This window comes from Dipodomys spectabilis, unplaced genomic scaffold (assembly GCF_019054845.1).
Source record: "Dipodomys spectabilis isolate Male_0828 unplaced genomic scaffold, ASM1905484v1 ptg000001l, whole genome shotgun sequence".
Classification (NCBI taxonomy): Eukaryota; Metazoa; Chordata; class Mammalia; order Rodentia; family Heteromyidae; genus Dipodomys; species Dipodomys spectabilis.
In genome coordinates this window covers 3,168,628-3,183,235 of record NW_024870678.1, presented here as the reverse complement: position 1 = coordinate 3,183,235, position 14,608 = coordinate 3,168,628, and the positions used below count along the sequence as shown (strand labels likewise).

Below are 14,608 nucleotides of genomic sequence, written 5' to 3'. Positions count from 1 at the left end.
TATAAATAATACATCATAACAATATAGCTCAAAATAATTAAGAGAATAGCTTAAAGATAGTCAGAGATGTTCAGGAATAGAAGGTCTGCAAGCCAGAGAATGAAGAAACACCTTTAAAGTAATGAAAGGGGAAAAAAAATACCCGCTCACAATACTGTATTGAGCAAAAAATAGCTTTCTAAAATAAAAGGAAAATATTTTTTATAGAACAACAAACACTGTGAGACCAGAACTACAAAGATCCTGTCCTGTGTCCCCTAGAAACAATGTCTCTATTCTATCTTTCCACTCAGTCTCTCTGCTGAGAACCACTGATAAGCACAAAGGAATGAAAAATGCCAGAAAAAGAGAAAGAAACAAAGAATGTCAGAAAAGAAATGATAGGGAGGGAGAATTCTAAATGAAGACAATGGCAAAAATTTGACTTGCAAATAGAATTTCAATTTCTTTTGTTTCTTTGGAGTAGTTTATGGCTAACTAGTTGTTAGAGAGCCAATTTGTGTGGCAGATGAGAGATAGCACCATAATTCTAAACATTCCAAAATGGTTTTAACAGGAGCAAGGAATTTTAATTATTTTTAATTTTAAAAATGAAATAGTATATGATTATATACATTTTAGAAAAATATATAAAAGTAGGAAGAGGAAACTCATTATCCCACCACCAAATAATAATTGTAATTCTTCTATACATTTTGGACCATTCTCTACTTCTCTTTCTCTTTTTCTCCCTCGCCCCCTCCCTACTTCTCTCCCTAGTACACATTAAATTTTAATTAATATTCCATAAAATATTTTCACGCTAAAATATGTTTAAAGGTAGATAGAATATGAAGTTTTATTGTTTCATTGTTTTCTTTGGGGTTTTTTTGGAGGGTGGGGGTCCAAAATTGATACTTGATCTTGGTACTTGATGCTGTCGCTCATTGGCTTGTGCTCTACCGTTCTAACTGTACAGCACTGTTATCACTGTTTTACTTGACTGCTTTATTGGTAGATATCTAAGTAATCTTTTTAAAGAAATTTTACTGTAATATTGCAATAATGCTATTTTTAAAAACCTATTTTTGGGGGGGGGGGGGTCCGGTCGTGGGACCTGAACTCTGGGCTTGGGTGCTGTCCCTCAGCTCTTCAGTTCAAGGCTAGCGCTCTACCACTTGAGCCACAGCGCCACTTCCGGCTTTTTTCTTTTTGCTTATGTGGTGCTGAGGAATCGAACCCAGGGCCTCATGCATGCAAGGCAAGCGCTCTGCCACTGAGCTACCTTCCCAGCCCTAAAAAACCTATTTGGTTTATAGTTATTGTCCTAAAAATATTCCCAGAACTGCTTTCCTTAAATGCTCTAGTAGCTTTGGAAGGTCAGGACTGTCATCTACATTTTTGCTACAAAATACCAGTAAAAAGTCAAGTGTTCAGTGATTTTAAACTATGATAAAGCTCTAATAAAGAACAGTATTCACAGTTTCTACACACTACTCATGTATAAAAGAATTTACCCTGGACAGAGAATATACCATGAGGCTAACTTGTTTACAGGTTTCTATTAAATTCAAATTTCACAATTACTCTTACCTGCAACAAAAGCAAAGGTAAGTTTTCAGGGGTGTACTCTCTTCTTAGGCAGCTCTCTAGCTCCCTCTGCATGACATCTGCCTGAATTACAAACGGCTTCGACTCGGGCACCTAAACACAAAGAACTAGGTTTAACATTACAAATGAAGAAACCATAAAATTTCAAATATCAGGTTTTTCCAAGGAAATCGTAGCCTGCAGTTATCTAGAATTAAGGTGTTTGTATCCTTTGTTCTCATATCCACTGCTAATAACATCAACTGCTTACAAAAAAAAAAAAGGTAAAATTAATCTTTTCTTGCTAGAAGTTTCCAAGTTAATAAAATTGAAATGGCTGGCTCTCTCACCTGTAAAATTTTCCTCAGTGTCAGTTCCCTTTCTCTTCTAAAGTAAGGAATATCCTTTGGTATTGGAACCGAACTGCAGAAAGACAGATGGAATAGAAGCTGTAATTATAGAAAGCTATAAAAACCAAATTATAGTCAGGCTCGATTAACGTGTGAGTCTTCCCAACTTCTCATTTCTGAATAAATATATCACATTCTACTGGAGTATTGTAGCCATATAAAAACCTTACTGTTCTGTCTTAATTGGCATCTTTCTTTGATATACCTGATGTTTGCCAATTTCTCTCTTCTTTGCCTCATACAGTCTTTCCTTCCACTTTGCTTTATCTCACCATTTCCTACTCCAGAAAACAGAGGGCCACAAGTGAAGACTTTTATTTTCACTGCTGGTATTCCCTTTGATTACTGTATCTCTCTGGGTTTATCAAACCTTGTCCACTCCCCCACCTTCCATATAAAATTAGGATCTTGTAATTTAGACAAGATGTTTTTCTTTTTATTGTACTTGCTGGGTTACCTGGGAGTGAAAATGTTCCTTAAACATTAAATAGAACATACTTTAAAATTATTTGAACCAAAGTTTCTGCCACAATCCTGGCAGGAAGGTATGTGACAAAAGTGTTAGCAACCTCCCAGGCCCAGATATTTGTTCTCTCTGGAAGCTGACGTCCCCAGAACAAGCTATGGGGGTCCCAGAAAGGGGTGGAATTCTGGGCCAGGAAGAAGAGAGCTCTCCACATTTGGCTTAAGCTAAACCAAGATTTGGCAGTGTTGGAAGCCCCAAGGAAAAGCATCCCTAACACAGATGTCAGCTTTTCAAGATGGGATTGGACAGCCAATGGCAAAGGAGTCACAACAAAGTTCTCCAACACATGTGACAGGTTGACTGCCTAGAGAATTTTTAAGGGGAGTGTGTAGGCAGTGAAATTTAGATAACATTTTCACATGACCCTGTCAGTCCCCACAGATGTTTTAAAATATGCTGTGAGGGCTGGGAATGTGGCTCAGTGGTGGAGTGCTTGCCTAGCATGCATGAAGCCCTGAGTTCAATTCCTCAGCACCACATACACAGAAAAGGCTGGAAGTGGTTCTGTGGCTGAAGTGGTAGAGTGCTAAACTTGAGCAAAAAGAAGCTCAGGGACAGTGCCCAGGCCCTGAGTTCAAGCCCTATGACTGACAAAACAAAACAAAATACACTGTGAGTTTGTATGCTTGCTAGAGTGCTAAACTTGAGCAAAAAGAAGCTCAGGACAGTGCCCAGGCCCTGAGTTCAAGTCCTATGACTGGCAAAACAAAACAAAACAAAACAAAATACACTGTGAGTATGTATGCTTGCTAGCAAGTGGTAAAGTTAAAATTGCTCTAGGAATCTGGAGTGTAGCTCAGTAGTTAGAACACTTGCTCAGCATGCACAAGACCCCACAACAAGACCTCAAAAAGCAAAAACAAACAAATCAACAGTAATGGCAAAAACAAAAACAAAGAAAAACAAAAACACCGTTAGATTTTTAGAAGATCCTTTAGCCACATAATCCTAAACGATTCCTTTAGACACTTGGTCAGATTTCCTCTCAGAATGCATCACATACCTCTTTCCTCACAACTTGGCTTATATGTAAAAAGCAGGAGGTAAGCCCAGGAAGGGCCTTGGAGGTAAAAACATCAGTGAAACATAGATATATACATGATATAATACTGCATCATAGCTGCAGCCTTATGGAGATAGAGAAGGAGTAACCAGCCAGAAAGAGTCTCAACTATTAGGTAGGCAGGTAGGAAAGCATAACATTTCCTTTGAGCTCTTGTCTCCTTAAGTTTGGCAGGCTGGGAGACAGGGCAGGGTCACAGGCTTGGCCATTCAACTTTCTCTCTCTCTTTCTTCTCAGTAACCTCCAAGTACCTATAAATGACCTAAAAGAAGCTGGTGAACATAAATGATGTGTACTTTAGCCCACAAAAAAGGGGTTCACTCGGATGTTCAGCAAGCATGACTCACGTGACATACACCCATTCACTTATTCATTCAGCAAGTGTTATAAATCTGTAACCATAGCAAAGAAAGAAGAAAGAAAGAAAGAAAGAGAGAGAGAGAGAGAGAGAGAGGGAGGGAGGGAGGGAGGGAGGGAGGAAGGAAGGAAGGAAGGAAGAAAGAAAGAAAGAAAGAAAGAAAAAAAGAAAGATTTTTTAGTCTAATGGGGAATAAGCATGCTTAAGTGATTTTCAGAAGTGAATAGTGAATATTTGTGTTTTCCTTGGACTCTAGAACCCAGCAAAGCACTTGGCAAACAGAAAGTGCTTAAGTGTTGGAATTGGATTATCCCAAGTGGCCGCAGTGTTTAGCATTTTGAGGGAGGATTAAAATAAGAGTATCTGTGATGGGGCTGGGAAGGTGGCTCAGTGGTAGAGCGCATGCCTTGCATGCCAAAGGCCCTGGGTTCGATTCCTCAGCACCACATAAGCAAAAAGAAAAAAAGCCGGAAGTGGCGCTGTGGCTCAAGTGGTAGAACGCTAGCCTTGAGCTGAAGAGCTGAGGGATAGCGCCCAGGCCCAGAGTTCAGGCCCCATGACCAGACCCCCCCCCCCAAAAAAAAAGAGTATCTGTGATGTCCCGTCATGTGTATGTGTTATAAAAGAGCTTTCAGAAGCCAACCTTCCTCCCTCTGTCCCTTCCTTCCTTCCTTCCTTCCTTCCTTCCTTCTCTTCCAAAAAGGGGTTTCACTATGTAACCTAGGGTGGTCTGGAGCTTGCTATATAGCCCAGATTGACCTTGAATTGGAGATCTTTCTGCTTTGGATTCCTGAGTGCTGGGATTATTAAAGTGCACCATCACATACCCAGGTATAAAGCTTTTATTTATTTATTTTTAATTCTTTTTTTTTTTTTTGGTTGGTCATGGAGCCTGAACTCTGGGCCTGGGCACTGTCCCTCAGCTCTTCAGCTCAAGGCTCTATCACTTGAGCCATACCACCACTTCCAGCTTTTTCTGCTTATGTGGTGCTGAGGAATCGAACTCAGTGCCTCATGCATGCAAGGCAAGCACTTTACCACTGAAGCTTTTATTATCATAATGTATATTCTTTGATATACATTAAGTATCAGTTGTCTTGACACTTTGACATGTAAGTTACAATAACATCAACGCTGGTCTTTGCATAGTATTTTCTAATTTTCAAAATGCTTTAACATGTATTACATCATTTGATCCTTACAACCTTATGAAGTAAGAAAAGGACATTTTTAAGTTCATTTTTCAAATAAACCTAAGTTGAAATTATGACTTTCATAGTTTTGTGATCTTTCTATCTCATCACTCAGCCCATGTTCTATTTTCAATAGCTTTTAAAACTTATTACAAAACATCCCAAGATGTTCAGAATTATCTTTGGAATAAAATACAAATTCACTTGGTTACTGTAACTTTCTCGTATCTTCTCTCCTCACCCCTCCCAAGCACCATTTTGTCTACTCAGCCCAACAGTGTTCTCATTTTGAAAGAAACAAAAAGTTAAGACACAAAGATCTGGGTTAGGAAACTCATTTAGGGGCTGAACTGGCTACCCTGACTCTAGGAACTTGGTAGTGATGAATGCAGTATTTACCTACTAATGAGCTCTTAATAGAACTTCCTTGCCCAGAAGTCATTATTTCAGTTTTTAAAAATCTCATCAAAACTTTAAGTTCAAATTGAATTAAATATTACAAGGTCTAAGATCTAGAAGATAATAATGATTCAAAGCCAGCCCAGGTAGAAAAGTCCATGAGACTCCAGCTCTAAAATAACCAGCAAAAGCCATGTTAGCTCCATGAATTAAGTGGTAGAGCACCAGCAGAGTGAGCAAGAAGGTGAGAGGTTCTGAGTTTAAACTCCAGTACATTAATAATAATAATAATAATAATGATGATGGCAATATTGTTCATAGGAAAACTGCTAGGAAGAACCAGAATATAAAACTTAAAACTTTGTATCTCTTATTATTTTACTTTTCTAATTCTACTTCCAAAAAGTAAGGTCCTATTAACAGTTTGTGATCCCTTTTTTCCACACTATTTTTAAAACAAACATGAAATTACAACACACACAGAGTAGTAAAATGAGTTCTCCCTTTTTTAAAGTATATTATGTAAAAGCGTTCTTTCCACTTTCTTTAGTTTTTTTTTTTTTTTTGTCGGTCGTGGGGCTTGAACTCTGGGCCTGGGCGCTGTCCCTCAGCTTTTCAGCTCAAGGCGAGTGCTCTACCACTTGAGCTACAGCGCCACTTACAGTTTTCTGGTGGTTTATTGGAGATAGGAGTCTCACAGTCTCTCCTGCTCGGGCTGGCTTTGAACTGCGATCCTCAGATCTCAGCCTCCTGAGTAGCTAGGATTACAGGTGTGAGCCACCAGCGCCCAGCTCCACTTTCTTTAGTAAGACATTGCCTCAATTCTTCGTGTGTCTAGAAGTACAGGATGATCTTAGAAGAGGCATATTCAGTTTGGGAAAGGCACCTGGTTTGTGGCCCTAAAACCCTAAATGTACTTGATCTCTTCTGATCTTGGAAGCTAAGTGAGATTGGACCTAATTAGTACTTGGATGCGAGAAAGAAGATCCTCAAAGAGCTGTTGTATACTGTTTTTCTGAACTGGAGACAATGTCAATTGTCCATGTAAAAACAGAAGAGGCCTGAAGGAAATCAGGGGGTGAGTGGGTGGTGAAGCTGTGGAAGACCATGGCTTCTCCCTGTCGCTCCTTACCTGTAAGCTTGGTGAGCCATTCCTGGAAGGACCCTCTGTTCTTCTATCTCAGACCTCAGCTCACTCAATTGTATAGCCAGCTCTCTCTCTAACAGCCGGGTCCTTTCTGTGGAAGTGATTTTATAAACTTTATCCATGATGAGCATTGGCTGTTTTGTCCTTATCCTTGAAAAAGAACACAAAGCTTGTGATTAACTTCCTTGGAGACTTTTACTTGGGATGTGAGACTTTTATCTTTTTCCAAGAGAAATCTCATCAACTTTGTGGAAATGTATGATTTTGTAACTTAAAGGAACAGCCAAATTAAACAGTTTTAATTATCACTGGGTAAAGAGTAGAAGAAAAGTAGGTTAGAATACATATTGATGGTGCCTTTGTGCAGCCTGTTTCATCTTCAAAAAATGTCCCTGTCCCAGCTTTGACTGGTGTTGGGGTGTTATTAAATAAGAGTACAAACTTCTTGTTCCTCCTGTCTTCCCAATTGATTGTACGGATCATACACTGAATGCTGACTGGCAGTTATTGCAGACTTCAGGGGACAAACACCACTGTGTTCAGGATCTCTTCATACACGCTAGAGTAGGGATGGAGTGTTTTAACATGATCATAACCCATGTACATTCAGACTTGGAAGAAAATTATACTAATTCAGAAGGGTTGGGAGGAGAAAAACTGGGAGAAGATGACAGAGAGGGTGACACGGTTCCAAAGAAATGTACTTGTTACCTGACATGTAACTGCAATCCCTCTGTATAACACCTTTACAATAAATTTTTTAACTATGCTTATTTAATAGTGTGTGCAATTTTGACTGCCTACATTCCACACACTCATTTTTAACACTAAGTAAAAATAGTTGGTAATTTCCTACATATATCTTCTACATCTGGTTCACAGTCAATTCAACACAATTATTAAGTACTTTGCATCGATATTCTATTTAACAACATAGAGTGCCAGTATAGCCTATGAGTGCTGGTCCCATAAGTTTAGTTGCAGGAGGTTTAGCACCTGTTTCTGGAAAAATAGGAGATATGTCACTCTTACTATTGCAGAAATTTAAAATACATAAACATTTTCTCCCCCTGACATTTCTGGGTTTTCATTGTTCCTCTCAGAGACACTTCCTTTTCTCAAGCTAATCCTCTACCTTTTTAAGGAATAATTAGGGCTGGGAAGATGGCTCAGTGGCAGAGCGCTTGCCTTGCATGCATGAGGCCCTGGGTTCGATTCCTCAGCACCACATAAGCAAAAAGAAAAAAGCCAGAAGTGGCGCTGTGGCTCAAGAAGTAGAGCCTTGAGCTGAGGAGCTGAGGGACAGTGCCCATGCCCAGAGTTCAGGCCCCACGACCGGACCTCCCTCCCCCCCCCAAAAGAAATAATTAAGTTGTAGATGTGTTTTGTACAGATTTCCTTTGGAAGCCCATTTATTCTTTTAAATAAATATTACAAATGATAATGATCATCTATGTGCAGACTAGGTTGAGAACCTGCCGAGTAATAAATCTGCCACATTTGGCACTTCTGGAGCTTAATAAATTTCACTATTATTGTTCTTAGCCAAAGTCAAATGTTGTTATGAAAGATATTTGTTACTTGGCAGTGTTCTTTCCAGTTGGGCAAACAGTTAAACATCTGCCCCTATGGCTGCATTCCAACTAGCAGCCAAGAAAGGCAGCAACAGACTGGCTGGTTCTTCTCCCTGAGGAACCATATTCTGCCTTTCCTTACCCATCACTTTCAACACTTCACAGCTCAGAATTAGGAACACTTAATCCTGAATCGTTTCTTCTGCTATGTAGTCAAGTACAGTGCACAAAAAAAGACAAGTTGCTCTTGACAACTGTACTGAAATAGATCTAACTCAAGAGGCGAGAAGGGCTGCTGAGACAAATAGTTTACTTGTGTGTTAGGGGTGGGGAAATAGGATTATATTTATTGAGTACCTACTGTGTGTTAGAACAACCAATGGGTCTAACTTCAGTCTCAGAAACTTCAGTAGTGGTTTTTTTAAAGATATATATATATATATATATGTTATATATATATGTATATGTATATATGGGGCTGGGAAGGTAGTTCAGTGGTAGAGTTCTTGCCTCGCATGTATGAGGCCCTGGGTTCAATTCCTCAGCACTATGTAAACAGAAAAAGCCAGAAGTGGTGCTGTGGCTCAAGTACTAGAGTGCTAGCCTTGAGCTGAGGAACTCAGGGACAGCTCCCAGGCCCAGAGTTTAAGCCCTACAACCAACTAAAAAAAAAGGTATATATGTTTACTATTGATTATAAAAATATTTTATGTGTTAAAGTAAAATTTTCACTCTAAAAGATACTATGGTGAGTTTGAGCAGTTTTGTAGTGTTCAGTGGGTGGGAAGTGAAGCTCAAATGGGAGTGGATGTGGAGAAAACAGACATATTCAGAAGAGCAATAATGAATAACTTTATGCCCTGTCAGGAAATGTATCACTAGAAGGAGAAAAATACAATCTAGAGCTTTTCAAGCAAGTGGGAGTGAGGGTTAAGATTTGTATTTAAAAGGCAGAACAAGAGGAGTGGAGAAGGGAAAGGAAACAGAAAGAAATATGTTAAGATATAAGGTCAGTTGAGACATTTGTTATTCCCACCAATTGCCAGGGGTGATTTGGCTGATCTGGCTGGCTGGGAGTGGGTATTCCTCTTCCCTCACTGTTCCATGGTTCTTTGGACATGGAGATCACTCAGCTATGTTCCCCTGCTAGAACCTTCAAATGATCTCTCAAATATGGTTGACATAAATTCAAATACATCAGTAATTATAGTAAGTTTTAGTAGATTAAGATTATTAAAAAAAAAAACCAGTGCAGGATCAAGTGTTTTGAAAATTCCTAAAATTTAATAATGTGACAACTGAATAAAGCCATTTTTATTTTATAGCAAATACCAGAATTTAACTGATAAGCACTCTGGTGGCCTCTGTCACTGTGAGACATTCAGCCTTGCTTATGAAGACATGCCTAGATAGCTATTCTTACAACTCCTAATCTATACATTTATGATGTCTGGTCACTGTAATTAATGTTCTTCAAGTGAATTTTTCTCCTCTTTCAAGTTACTTATCAGCTCTGTAGCAATAGGGATGCGGTTAAGCTGTTTTAACAAAAGGAACTAATCATCAGTGGCTAAAAGAACAACAACATTTTAAGTTTCTCCAGTGTAATTGTGTTCTTATAAATGGTCCTGGGGAGTAGGGCAGCTACTCAGGCATTTAAGGACTCAGGGTCCTTCCAAGTTATCTCCCAGGCATGGTTCAGAGAAGGCACCAGAAATGTTGCCTTCAGTGTGGCTGTAGATAGGTATACTGGATATTATAAATTGAAGTTTTCTTTTTTGCCCTCTTCCTTCTTCCTCTTCTCCCTCTTCCTCCTCTTTCTCCTTCTTCTTCTTGTTCTTCTTCTTTTCCTCTTCCTCTTTCTTCTCTTCCTCCTCCTCCTCTTCCTTCTTGTACTAGGGCTAGAACTCAGGGTCTTATGTTCTTACTTGGCTTTTTCACTTAAGGCTGGTGCTGTACTACTTGAGCCATATCTCCATTACTGGATTTTTCATGATTAACTGGAGAAAAGAATCTCTCAGATCTGTCAACCTGGGTTGGCTTCAAGTTGGGATCTTCAGACCCCAGCCTCCTGATTAGCTAGGATTACAGGTATGAGCTACCAACAACCCAGTACCTGCTTCTATTTCTAATTTTTGAAAATTATTTTTTCTTTAAAAAATTGAATTGCAGGCTGGGAAGGTGGCTCAGTTGTAGAGCGCTTGCCTTGCATGCTTGAGGCTCTGGGTTTGATTCCTCAGCATCACATAAGCAAAAAAAAAAAAGCCGGAAGTGACACTGTGGCTCAAGAGGTAGAGTGCTAGCCTTGAGCTGAAGAGCTGAGGGACAGTGCACAGGCCAAGTTCAGGCCCCACGACAGGACCCAAAAAAAATTAAAAAAAAAATTGGATTGCATCAAGTGTTTTTTTTTCTGCATATACAAAAATAATTGTGTTCTTCCTCACAGAATTATTACTGTGATGGATTTCACAAATTTTTAAAGGTTAATCCAAGATTTTGTTTTTGAAATAAACTCCACTTGGCCATGATTTTGTTATCTTTTCTTTAAAATGATAGCTTAAATTTCGTACTGTATTATTATGGTTTGGATCTTAAGTGTTCTCCAAAACTCCCCTCTTTTTCTCTCTCTTTCTCTCACAAACACACACACACATACACACCCCACACACACCCCATGTATACACATAATAACAGAACAAATTTTTGAAAGACCAGTTCTTTCTGAGATTAAATTAAAATTCAACATTCCTAACCTTAACTGTGGTATTAGAGTTCTGAGGTTTAAATTTGTAGCTTGGTTCATTTTTGGAAAAATTAAGACTATTTTTCATGTATTCATCAATATTTAAAATATGAATCATGTTATTAAATTTTTAAGGTACATTTTTCTTGCTAGAACTGATACATTAAAAAGCCATAAGGCTTCTCAGGAGAGTTTTAAATTTTAAGTGGGTTTCCTGTGTATTAACCTGGTTCAAGTTTGAAATAACACATACAGTGATGAAAAGTGAAATACTTTCCAATTCAACCAGAATATTTTGGATAAATGCCCTGTAAACATCAATCCTGTATTTCAGGCAAGAAATTATTCACATTCAGTACTACTTTGATAATAGGTTTTTCCAAGAAGTACCCTAAATTTAATGTACATGAACATCAAATAACAAAAAAAAACTACTTCCAAGGATTTCCAAAGTCTAAAATTCATTTTATCAAATTAACCAAGTCAGGCCAGAGGTATATTATTTTAGCTATGATTGGGAGGTCAATTTACTTCATAACTCTCTTCTAATAGACTAATATCTCCCACTTTTTACAGTTTAAACAACTGCAGTAATTTGTTGTGGTGAATAAATTTTGTAAGTGGGAATAATCTTGACCCAAATGAATTTCAAATAATGAATTACATTTTTCCTGTCTCTATAGAATTCCTTTCTTATGTCTAAACATAGCCCAGAGCAAAGTGGTCATTTGCATAATTCTGTATAAGTCAATAACAGGTCTCTGGAATAACTTTTTTGTGTATTTTCTGTTTTAGTCTAAATCATCTAATACAGCTCCTCCTCCCTCATTTCCCTCATTGTGTCATACCTACTTTTCTCTCATGCCTTTGAATATGATGTTGGCAATGGCCTGGCTGTGGATAGAATACATTTGAATCTACTAAATGTAATCATCATCTTCGGTCAACAAACCTAATGAAGAGTAATAGATCAATATGGTTACTGGACAAAAAAGATTTGTAAACTATATGTCATGATGGGGGCGTGTGCGTAGAAAACACAGACCAACTCCAAAGAACTTTGTCATCAGATAAATACAAATGCGTAGTAGACAAGAAATTTTTAGGGTATTTGTAGTTGTCATTATGCCTTTTATATCACCTATGGTTTCCATTTTATTATGTTTATATATGTCTTATCTCTCCTAACAGACTATAAACAGCTGAAAGAATACTTAATTTGTCCTTTAGTCTCTCATAGAATTTATCATAGTACCATGAGATGAATACGATAGAGATCAGTAAACATTTGCTGCATGAACAAATCAAACAGACCAATATCTAACTTAAAAAACTCTTGGCTCTCGAAATTCTCCCTCAGAATAGATCATTAAGTCAAAGATTCATTCTGAGTGCCTGTTGTCTGTGAAAGTCATCCTTGCCCTGTCCCAAACAAATAATATTGGGCTATTCTTAACCAGTGGCTGTGTAAAAATAGGTCATACATGCTTCAAAGGTGAAAAAAAAAATAGAGCAGCTAAACTGGTGCTTGAAAAGCAGTACTGACAAGGCCAGTAAGACCCTAAGATTAATATATTTCCATGAAATGTGTTGAAAAACAGATCATATTACATTTAAGATCTTAATTGGTTCTATGATTGAGTTGGGCAACATTTTATTCCATGAAATAGAATAAGCATTCCAGTTGACAGAGTAGAGGAGAAAAAGAACAAAGAAAGCAGAAACCAAAGGTGGACTGGTCATTTCAAAGTTAATCTCCTTATGTTAGGAATGTGTCTCAGAGGTAGAGTGCTTGCCTGGTATGTATGAGGCCCTGGTTTCAATTCCATCCCACAAAAACAAACAAAAAGCAAAACAAAACTCAAGTTATTTTGCTCGTAAGCCAAATAAAACAATAGACTACTGGCTAACATCAGATTTTATTTATTTCTTTGGTAAGGATTAAAGCAAAGGGTATTTTATTATCATGAATTGTCCATTAGGAAAACATGTCTATTTCATTTCCTATTACCTGAAAGGTCTGGTAATGTCTTAGTTTGGTGATTTTATAGGATGAATAACTCCTGCTTTGATATTTAGTCTATGTTGTTTGGATACCATGCAGGAGCTTAGCCCAAGGCAGTAATTTTTATATAATACATGTAATTATCAAACAAGTATTTACTGAGGCTATATTTGGGTCAAGTACTGTACTAGGTGCTTGGGCTACAGGGATGAGCAAGAAAGGACTTTGCTTTCACAAAGCATTCAGTCTACTGGGAGAGCAAATAATAAAGTGTGCTAAGTACAAATACCTGGAAGAGATGGCTATGTCAGATTTGGAAGGAGGCACTTGGGTGAGGAGAGGTAAAGGAGTGCTTTTTGTTTTGGTTTTTTTTTTCAGTATTAGGGTTTGAACTCAGGGCCTTTTGCTTGCTAGATAGATGCTCTACTGCTGAGCAATGCATCCAGCCATTTCTGGCATGGGTTATTTTTGAGAAGGGACCTCACTTCCTGCTCAGGCAAATGGCTAAATATGGTTTTACTGAAATTTTAGGCTTTCCATCATAGCTGGGATGACAGGCCTGTGCCACTACATCCACATACTTTCCATTGAGACAGAGTTTTGTGTACTTTTTTGTGTGGCTAACCTGGAATAATGCTCCTCCTGATCACAGCCTCCCCCACAGCTGGGAAAACAGGCACACACCACTGTAACCAGCTATCTAGAAGGGGTCTTGCATGCCAGGGGTGGCCTTCAACTACAATATTCCTAATCTTAGCCTCGCAAGTATCTGGAATTAGACTTGAACTACTGGTGCCAGCTAAGGAGTGCTTCTAATAGTAAATTGAGAACTAAAGAATGAACAAAGCCATGGAAAAATCTAGGCAGAATATAGCCAATAATTCACCTTTATCTTAAAATATTTTTATAGAAAGCTGATTACAACATTCATAGAACATTTTAAATCTGCCCTTTGATAAATAACTTATGATGCCCTGGAGCCTAACTCCCCTCAAAGTATGAACCAGATTGTTTCTCTGCTTATAAGCAAGTTTTATACTGTCACAGATGGATCAATTGGTTCTCTATTTTCTACTAAAATTGTACAACAGTTACACACTGGTATATACACACATGAATTTTTTTTAATGTTGTGGTAACTTATTTTGTGGTATTGGGGACTGAACACAGGGCATCATTTATCCTATGCAAGAAAGCCACACCCACAGCCCAAGGTTGCTAGTTTATTATTCTAATGATTGCCTTTGACATCTTATAGGATCTTATCATAGAGTATATACCAGTAAGAATATTCTCCATGAGACTGTTAAAAAATAAACCCAATTATTTTTTTTTTGGGGGGGGGGTGTTCGGTTGTGGGGCCTGAACTCTGGGCCTGGGTGCTGTCCCTCAGCTCTTCAGCTCAAGGCTAGCACTCTACCACTGAGCCAACTTCACAGCCCATAAACCCAATTCTTTAAGTAAACAAACTATAGATATAAAACAAACTTTGGCCTAGATATCTTCTTCCTTCTTCTTCTTATTCAGAAGTATCTTGCCATGTACATGCCCAGGGTGGCTTTGAACCATAGATCTTCCTGCTGTAGCTTCTGAGATTAGACACTTGAGCCACTTCATCTAG

General features: G+C 38.3%; 1 protein-coding gene across 1 annotated transcript in view; it reads right to left on the bottom strand.

Annotated features, from left to right (window-relative positions):
* LOC122119380 overlaps positions 1-6,787 on the bottom strand; it is a 138,763-nt gene extending 131,976 nt beyond the window's left edge. Inside the window, 3 exon segments of the mRNA XM_042693468.1 lie at positions 1,573-1,683; positions 1,920-1,992; positions 6,651-6,787. Of these exon segments, the coding sequence (XP_042549402.1) occupies positions 1,573-1,683; positions 1,920-1,992; positions 6,651-6,787 (321 nt within the window).
* Between the last annotated feature and the right edge of the window lie 7,821 nt (positions 6,788-14,608).